Raw genomic sequence first — 9993 nt, 5'->3', positions numbered from 1 at the left:
CCTCCGATTCAATCTCCTATGATTCCAATCGATTCAATCTCCTCCGATTGATTAGACTCTGAATTCAATCTCCTCCAAGTTCAATCTCCTTCAGACTCCTCTGATTCCATCTCTAACGATTCCGACCGATTCAATCTCCTCATTGAGAGGTTCACGACAGAGAGCGAGAGCGAGAAGAAAAGAAAGAACACGATCGGGTCAAATTTTTTTTTTTGTTCTCAATAAAACTCTTCATCCAACCACGCGCTGACACGTCAACGCCTCTTATATGAAAATGAGTATACTAAATAAAGGGAACTCTTCGTTCTTTTTTTCTTTCTGATTTATTTTTTTCTACTTTTCCTTAAAACCTCTCTTAAAACCTCCGTTGGAGAAGGTCTAAGACTTTGGGTACAAATGGTTGCTTAAAATTAAAGAAATGGGTTGAACAAAATTGGGTTGAATAATATTCAACTCATTCATCTCCAAAATAGTGGTTGAACAAGTTGAACATTTTTGCTATAAGATTAGTTTATTTTTTCAACTTTTTAAGTTGAACAGACTAAATAATATTTTCCAACCTCTTCAACTTTTTTAATACAAATGGTGAAAAATTAGTTGAATAATTTTTTCTAACCTATTTAATCATTTCAATCTAGCAACCATTTGCATCCTTTAAATTGTTATTATGAGATTGAACGAAGCAATAATTCTAAAAGGCAATACTTTCCCTCAAAGGAAAGTGAAGTTATCTGATCTTTGCCAGTCTAGCTAAAAATCCAATACGTGTACGCATCTGCGGATTTGGGGCAACACGTGTGATACTTAGAGGGTCGTGGTATTTGACTATTATTAGTATAGTTATCAAAATGATAATTGTTCCAATAGCGCATTAATCAGTACTATTTTCATTTTCAAAATTCAATTAATTCATTTTATTCTGATTGTATATTATGTCGTCCTCCATCGCATTGGCGTCAGCGATAAAATATTAACAATATATATAGATAATGGACCAAAATGAAATGTGAAAATTTAAAGTAGTAAAATATTTGAATGGTTTTGACAGATACTCGGTATAACTCTAGACGCTTCGTTTATGTGTTTCCTATTGGAGAATTATTAACAACTTTATAGTTTAATGGTTTTTATTAATGTTGATTTTATTGAGTCTATATGAATAAGGGAATACGTAAAAGTAAATGGATAACATGAAAAGGTAAATTAATATGTAATGAAAATAAATAGGAGATAGCCGAGAGCTTTGCCGTCAAAGCAAAACGTATAAATATTTTAGTCACATGACGAAAATGAAAAGATTCATCAAGTTGTACGCTGTGTTAGGTGAGAGTGTATGAGCGCTGCTGAAAATGACAGAATGTAATATCATCTTCACTATTATTAGGTGAAACCTATAAATACCATTCATTTCGTTTCTTAATTAACAAGTACCTTTTGATAAGTTGTCAGTATGTTGATACTAAAGAATCTTACATAATCTTTATGATTAAAAACACTTTTTTCATAAATTATCATTGAAAAACTTGAAACAAACAATAATTAAGTAATGGTAACTATTGTTTTCTAGTAAATGAAGAAGATATGCAGAAACTTCACTGCTATGAATATGTCTTTTTTTGTGTGCAAACTGCTATGAATATGTCTGTATCATGTAATAAATGAGATGAAGGACATATACACAAAGGTATTCCTGCTTTAAATCCCTTTTAAATGATATGCTATTTCACTAATTTACCAGACGTATTAGTCTAAAACACAGTCACTTAAAAGAAAACATAGTAAAAGTTATATGACATATAAATTATAATTAGTATCATTATTTATCTATAAATTAAGCAATTATCATAAGATGTATCAGCTTTCACGAGACTTACTACTTTCGGCCGTAATTAGACAAAAGAAAAGACTTACTACTTTTTGCCGACCTTTTTTTCATATATAATAAATTAATTCGTCAATAACAAATTAGGAAATTTTCTAGAAACATCGAACCCATAATAATACATGTGACGACAAAAAGACTCGATTATTGTAAGGAATTAACAAAGTCATCACAACTATTCCTTAACGATTAAAGATAAAAAGTAAGATAATACTCTCTACACGTTTCCATACACTTTTTTGTTGTTGTTGTGAATTATAACTACAAAACACTTTTATGTGTTTGTAATACTATGAAAAGAGAACAAAAAATAATAAAGAGAGAAGTATGGGAAGCTTATTTGATCAAAAGAACCTATGCATTATTCTCTTACAACTCCATATATATGTATTACAAAACACATGAATCATACATCCATTAGTTTTGGTAATGACCCATTAGTTTTGGTAATGATAAGTGTTAACACTACAAAAATTATGAAACATTATATGGACAAGTGTAATGCTGTGTGTTTGTGATAGAATAATCACACATGTGTTTTACAATATTCCCTTGATTATTCATCACAATTAACGAATTACGTACTTCCTCATTAAAACTTCAGATAACGTGTTATGAACTATAACTACAAAAAACTTATATGTGTTTGTAATACTTTGTAAAGAGAACAAGAAGCTTATTTAATCAAAAAAAACTTATGCATTATTCTCTTACAACTCCATATATATGTGTTACAAAACAGATGAGTCACACACCCATTAATTTTGGTAATGACAAGTGTTAGCATTACAGAAATTATGAAACATTACATATAGACAAATATAATGTCATGGGTTTGTGATGGAATAATGACTGTTTTACAATATTTCTAACTTTGTTTTGTTTGGGGGTCAAACTGATGATTTTTTCATTAAAACTTAAGAGTCTCATTGGGCCAATAAGAAGGAAGATACATATAAAACACAGCAACGAAAAAGACTGGAACTGACCAGGCTTTGGTTTTTCACACATAAACCTTAATCGAATTCAAGTAAGGCCTTAAAACAGTTGTTCTTATTGAATTGGAACTAAGAGTGTGAGAAAGCATAGTACAGTACATCAACTGAAACAACCTCTCTAATCATTCTTATTTTTCATTTTTGGTTTTCAGACTTCTCAGAGATGAGGAGAGAACTAAGAAAGAAAGAAGACGATCCTTTTAATAAACATAGAAAGCCTTCTTTAGTCTTCTTCTTCTTCTTCTTCTTCCTACATAGCTGACTGGAAGATCATCTCAGCAAGCTCCTGTGGTTTTTGTTACAAGAGATCTCGTTATGAGTGTTGTGTGTGTGTGTTAACGAAACAAAACAAGAATATCATGTTTTGTTGTAGTAAGAAACGTGTACCTGTTTAGCAGAAGAAACCTTTGGTTCTCCAAACTCTTTAGCCTTCTTCTCAAGATACTCGAAATCAGCTTTTCCTTCTTCTATTTGCTTCCCAAGCTCAGAGTCCCAACTTGCATATCTCTTGCGTACCAATTCGTTTAGACTTCCCTCCTTTAATACCAATCACACACATCAAGTTAATCGATAAAGCTACACTCTTTGAAACTTTAAGAAACTTATCTATTCAAACTCTCTTTACTAACCTCCAAGATTTTGACTGCATTTCTAAGTCCACGAGCCATTGTATCCATTCCACTAATATGAGCAATGAACAAGTCTTCAACATCTGTACTCTCTCTTCGCCTGTTCAATCAATCAGATATTATAAGCTTCTTTCTCGGTTTAAGTTTGTATGAAACAGTAAAACTTTGGGAATCAAGAACTTACAGCTTGGCGTCGAAGTTGAAGCCTCCTGGTGCAATCCCACCCTATTTCATAATGAGACAACACATGAACAACATAAGCTATTGTGAGCTTCCATTCAAAAAATTTCCAAAATAAGAGTTTTTATATTACATACATTTCTGATGACACTCATCATAACCATGGTTGCTTCTCCAACATCTGTAAGAAACTGATCTGTATCCCATCCTGTTGAGACAAGGTGAAACATTGTCAATCATCAGAATCCAGATAAGAGACAGTAATATTCAAAAGAGCTGAAGTTTAAAATTTACCAGTTTGAGCATCGCCAGTGTTAGCATCAATGTTCCCAAGTAACCCATTGAGTCTTGCAGTTTCAAGCTCATGATGACAGGTGTGACCAGAAAGCGTGGCATGGTTACACTCAATGTTGAGTTTGAACTCATTAATAAGACCGTATTTCCTTAGGAAATTGGCAGCTGTTGCAGCATCCCAGTCATACTGGTGCTTGGTGGGTTCTTGAGGCTTGGGCTCGATTAAAAGCGTACCTGATGGAAAAATAAGATTATATTGCAATAAGTCACATACGACTGATGACAGAAGAAGAAGAAGACTTACCTTTGAATCCAATCTTCTTCTTGTAAGCAACAGCAGCTTCAAAGAACCTGGCTAGATGATCAAGCTCTTTTCCCATGTCAGTGTTCAAGAGCGTCTGATAACCTTCACGGCCACCCCAGAAAACGTAATTTTCACCGCCCAAGTAATGTGTCACCTCCATTGCCTTCTTCACTTGAGCAGCAGCGTAAGCATATACTCCAACCTCAGAGCTGGTTGCTCCTCCGTGCATGTAACGAGGATGCAAGAAAAGCTGAGCTGTACCCCACAATGGCCGGATCTTGCTTCCCTGCATTTGAAGAGGAAGACGAACCTTTTTCTTAGCACAGTAAAACTAAGGTATTGTGGCAACAAGACAGTGTTTCATGAATTATGAGTTCCAATTGTGTAATGGCATACATGCGCCTCGGAGAGAGGTTATATAACTACTAAAGGTATCTTCCAAAATCCAATGCGTAACAAGAAATGGAATATTAACCAAATGGATTCACCTTTTGGAGTTCTTTGGCGAGTTCGATAACCTCATCCAAGTTTTTGTTAGATTCCTGCAGATAAATTAGTATAAACAGGTTATAAAACAAGTAAACATTAGGTCAACAAGAGCAAAATAAATAGTAATCAATCAAGTACCAAAAGAAACAGCAAGCTGCAAAAGAATTACAAGGTCCAAGGACCAAATATCATATACGGTCTTTAACACAAAGCAATAAATCCAACTGTAGTTTCAATCGCACAATGTAATGCAATCTATAGTATAAGTGAACCAGAAGCTGGAGTTATTACCTCAAGCGTACTGCCATCAGGTGCTATGTCTCTGTCATGGAAACACCACCAATCAACTCCAAGTTTCTTCAAGAACTCAAAGTTAGCTCGCACTGCATTACACAAAGTCACGCACATCAACTCCCAGTTAAAGAGAAACAACATTAACAAAAACACAAATCTTGACTTACTTCTTCTCTTAGCCATAGGCACAGAGTTAGTACCATCTTCCCAAGGCCAATACTTAGTCGCCGCACCAAATGGATCACCTCCAGTCCCACGGAATGTATGCCAAAACGCAACACTGAATCTAAACCAATCCTGTTCACATATGCAAGAGACATAAACAAACAAACAAACAAACATCTCATCCATTCTTTCAAATCCATAAAAACACAAAACAATTTTACCTTCATCTTCTTCCCAAGAATCTCTTCTTCAGCGTTATACCACCTGTAAGCAAGTGGGTTCTTAGTCGAAGGTCCCTGTAAAACAAAAATCATAAAAACAATCAATTCATTATTCATCTACACATGCAAACACACCCTCACTAAAAATTCCCAAATCGAATCAAATAGTTTTTTACAGATAAAATTTCACAACTTTAGTGAGCAAGATTGCGTTGGTTACCTCATACTTAATATTAGGGATTTCAGGGAAGAAGTCTCCTTGCCAATCATCAGAATCACTACACTTCCCATCCAAATCCGCAGGACAAGTTGGTGGATCAGCACACTTCACACACCAATCAAGATCAAAACTTTAATATCAGATTAAATTCCAATGATCGTAAACAAAGAAAAAGAATCAAGCTTTTTGATTATTAATCAAAGTCTTACCACTAGAAACGACGCGGCGATTAAACAGAGAAGGAGAATAAAAAACTCAACCTTCTTCATAGTTTCCAACAAAACCTTAAAACGAATGATGATGAAACCTAAAAAAAACCCAGTTTCCTTCTTATAATACAAATCCAAATCACACGACCGCAAGAGAGAAACTAAAAACCCAGCTTTAGATTATAGAACTAGTATGAAATCGCAAAAATATATAGTGAGTGACGATGATGATTAAGATTTATTAGGAACTAGTCAGACAGATAATGATGTGACGTAAGCACTAGTTTGTTTTGTTTGTTTGTTCTGTTATTACGATTTTGCCCCTCAACATAAAATAAAATCGACGGTTGTTGTGATATTATCGGTGAGTTAAAAGCAAATCGTACGTTCAGTCTTTATCCGGAAACAACGTTATAGAGCGTATATCACGTTTCTGTCTGACTCAGCAAGTTATCCAAGTTTTCTATATTTAGGACCAAAACTATAGATTGTGTTAATACTCTTGTGAGAGCATATGAAGACAATATAATTTTGTGTCCAACTTAAATCATATTTTGTTGAGTTTTCTATTATTAGTTCCACAAATGAAAATTTTACGAATACTGTTATCTAATGTAAAACAGTACAAGTTTTTCATATATTATATTACCTTAGTTAATCATTGGGGAAAAAGGATCCTAAGAATGATCTCACCCGTGAAAATGAGTACTATAATAATAACACATATCACAATGCCCGTGAAGCAAGAACCGAGCACATTAAATGAAATATTGAAAGCTGACAAAGAAGATAAATACATAAAACAATTATAGGGTTCACTCCTAAATCCTTTATTCACTTCTACTTATTTTAGCCAACGAGAATCTAACATGTCATAATACATTTAAAAACTTATTCACTTCATCTCTTTATAAAATAAGAAAAGAAAATATGTATTTATTATTATAAAATTAAAAGCTTAAACCGCTTATTTATAATCTCAAACCGCTTATTTATACATTAAAGTATTTTTCTAGATTGAATAATTGGATTAGTGGGTGGAAAATTAACAAAAAGGCTTCTTAGTTCTTTATATTGGACCGTTCAAATTTGCCCTCATTGAAGCCTTTTTCAATCAGAAGTTGCTATCTGTTTTTTTTTAATCATTTGGTTAAACAAGTGTTTGCTCTCTAATTTGTTTAATTCATACAATCCAATAGTCGGAGATTTGATCTATTAAACAATTCGGTTACTTGGAAAGTGATAAGATATGCACGAACAAAACAATGTTACTGTTAAGGATTAGCTAGTTTTTTGCAGAAGAAGGTGACTATAACAAAATTGAACAGATGTTACAGAACAAGTCAACATTTAGGCCAACAAGAGCAAAAGAAAGTAATCAATTAAGTACCAAAAGAAACAGCAAGCTGTAAAAGAATTGTTACAAGGTCCAAGGACCAAATATCATATACGGTCTTTTAACACCAACCAGACTGTAGTTTCAATCGGAACAATGTAATGCAAATATAGTATAGGTGAACTAGAAACTGGAGTTATTACCTCAAGTGTGTACTGCCATCAAGTGCTATGTCTCTGTCATGGAAACACCACCAATCAACTCCAAGTTTCTTCAAGAACTCAAAGTTAGAACACAAAAACCCACAAAGTCACTCATAGTAACTCCAATATATAGAGAAACGAGTACTTATGATGGTGTACATCTCTCGCTACTTGCTTACATCTCTCTACATTGTGTCTCTCTCACACGCTCCTCTTTGTGGTTCCCTTAAATGTTTAACTTAACTCGAGTTAACATCTCTGTTTACCTTGTTTACTTGAGCATTTTGTTCTCATTTCAACAGTCGCCACCTGAGAACAAGATGGTCAAACTACACAGCCTGCCGAGTAGAGAGAGTACCTTCTTGTGTTATTTCTTGGATCTCCATCTAGGCCCTTGAGTAGCATTACTCAGCCTTGATAATTAGCAGTTTAAGCACCATAAACCTGCTAGATCCTCGTGCATTTAACTTAACGTTCAATACACTTCCGCTGTGACGGTTCACACCGCTAAACGAACCTGAGCCGTCAACACATCTGCAGATCACTGAGTTGTGAAAAACCAGCTCCAATGCAATCTTGCATTTAGCTCAACTCTTCCATGATCACCTCTTGATGCATTCAACACTTGAATGCTTGATGTCACTGCTCCGAATACTCCATTAACAAGTTAAGAACACCTCCAGCCAGCTTGTTAATCTCAACCAAAAAACTCCATAGGCTTCACCACCTATGAAACGTTCAATCACACATTCTCCACCATGGCCTCTGTTCAGACCATACGCATGTTACAGTAATTGATAATCCTTTAGTTCCTCTGCAAAACTTGATTCCCTTGCTAGCTTCTAGGATTTACTCATGTGCACTGAGATCAAAATCCTCTGAATTACTTGAATCAAATGCAGAAACTGAATCTTCTTTGCTTCATAACCTGAAACCCTTTTCATTCAACCTTGCAGACAATCTCATTAGCTCGTTGATAACCGCTTAAACATGAGATTACCTTTACAACAACCTGTTTCAACAAACCAGAACTTGAACATAACCTTGTCCAATCCTTCTGTTCAAAAACAGACCCATCACCCGCAGATTTCAAACACTACAGGTAACCTTTAAACTAGTCTCATATCAACAACACCTTGTGATAACCCTGAGACAAACGTGTACAGCTACCTCTGCATCAAATCACATTAACATCTCTGTTTACCTTGTTTACTTTGAGCATGTTGTTCTCATTTCAACAACACACAAGCAGATGATTCTCTTAAACAATTCCGTTAAGTTAAGTTAAATGTTCAGCTTCTCCCGTAAGATACGCATAAACAAACGTTGAACAAAAGTTTTACTATAAAGATTAACCGATTAAATAGTCTTTTTTTGCAGAAGAAGGTGGCAATAACAGATGCATCATTAGCATAACTCAATGTTGTAGTAAGAACTAAAAAGACAACCTTAAACAAAATTAAGGGTTTAGACAAACAAAAAATCGGAATATCCTAATTCTGATTCTGATGATCACTCTCGTTTCCCTTGGCTCCCTCTGCTTCCTTCTCCTTCTTCTTTCCAGCTTCCAACTCGCTAAACGCCTTCCCAGTAGCTGCAGCTTCAGCAGGAAGAACGGTAATAGGCTCAGCATCGTCTTTTTGCAGCACGTTTAACGTTCTCGCAATGACTGCAGCATCACCAGCGAGAATAGCCTCCTTTTCCGCGTTCAACAACTCGCTCAACATCTTAGCCCTCTCTCTAGCTTCAAAAGCAAGAATAGGCTCATAGTAAACAGGGTTATCATTCATACAAGCCTTGAACATGAGTCTAGCCTCTTTACATTTACTTGTTTCGTCTTCATTATTCTTCATTGCTTCATTCCAACATCTCTCCAATTTTATGAACGCATCCTTGCACTCACCTCCCTTTATGTACGTGCACAACATACACTCTTCCTCTTCCTCTTCCCCTTCCTCTGTTACATTCAAATCTTCAATTAGGGTTTTTGATTCTTCCTCCCCATCCCTTTGGTCTTCAATTAGGGTTTTTGATTCTTCCTCCACACCTCCTTGGTTCTCTTCAACTAGGGTTTTAGTTTGCTTCCCATCTATCTGAATCTGATCTTCAGTTAGACCTTCCCCATCGGCAGGTTCATAGGGGAGTACTTAACATTTTGGTAACTAAAAAATAAATCAGAACAAAAGAAAAAACATAAGGGAGCCTCTTATAGAGTATACCCATTCTTGCTCTAAGAGACTAAACGTGTCAACGTTCTGTTGGCCAGACAAAAAAATAGAAAAGGGAAAAAAAATTTGTCTTCATCTCTCTCTTTCTCTCGCCATCGAGAGCCACATGATCCCTTCCTGTTCTTGATTCTCAATGAACCCAACACAGACCCTTTACTCTCCCGGTGGGAACTCTCCGGCGACACACTCTCGCCGCCGCGGAGATACTCCGATTCTGTGCTACCTCCGATCTCCATCACCGTGACCTCGATTACGCACATAAGATCTTCAATCAGATGCCTCAACGAAATTGCTTCTCTTGGAATACAATAATCAGAGGTTTCAGTGAGAGCGATGAAGAA

General features: G+C 35.4%; 2 protein-coding genes across 2 annotated transcripts; both read right to left on the bottom strand.

The window, feature by feature from the left end:
• On the bottom strand, positions 2890-5945 carry LOC104761850 (xylose isomerase). Its single transcript, XM_010484993.2, has 13 exons — positions 5886-5945; positions 5677-5781; positions 5457-5531; positions 5238-5367; positions 5068-5159; positions 4776-4829; positions 4288-4573; positions 3984-4217; positions 3827-3897; positions 3694-3734; positions 3510-3609; positions 3268-3417; positions 2890-3166 (listed from the first exon to the last, which is right to left on the bottom strand). The coding sequence occupies exons 1-13, from the start codon at positions 5943-5945 to the stop codon at positions 3131-3133; spliced, it is 1434 nt and encodes a 477-aa protein (XP_010483295.1). The 3' UTR covers positions 2890-3130.
• On the bottom strand, positions 8779-9872 carry LOC104763547. The gene has a single exon (XM_019240197.1). The coding sequence runs from the start codon at positions 9350-9352 to the stop codon at positions 8918-8920; it is 435 nt and encodes a 144-aa protein (XP_019095742.1). The 5' UTR covers positions 9353-9872; the 3' UTR covers positions 8779-8917.

Source organism: Camelina sativa, chromosome 18 (genome assembly GCF_000633955.1).
Source record: "Camelina sativa cultivar DH55 chromosome 18, Cs, whole genome shotgun sequence".
Lineage (NCBI taxonomy): Eukaryota > Viridiplantae > Streptophyta > Magnoliopsida > Brassicales > Brassicaceae > Camelina > Camelina sativa.
The sequence above is the reverse complement of the archived record's forward strand: the minus strand, read 5'-3'. Positions and strand labels throughout refer to the sequence as shown.

Coding starts and splice junctions, on each gene's coding strand:
- LOC104761850 (XM_010484993.2), bottom strand. CDS start 5,945: ATGAAGAAGGTTGAGTTTTTTATTCTCCTTCTCTGTTTAATCGCCGCG. Junction 5,532..5,676: donor TCCCTAATATTAAGTATGAG/GTAACCAACGCA, acceptor TTTGTTTTACAG/GGACCTTCGACTAAGAACCC. Junction 3,418..3,509: donor ATGCAGTCAAAATCTTGGAG/GTTAGTAAAGAG, acceptor TTGGTATTAAAG/GAGGGAAGTCTAAACGAATT.
- LOC104763547 (XM_019240197.1), bottom strand. CDS start 9,352: ATGTTGTGCACGTACATAAAGGGAGGTGAGTGCAAGGATGCGTTCATA.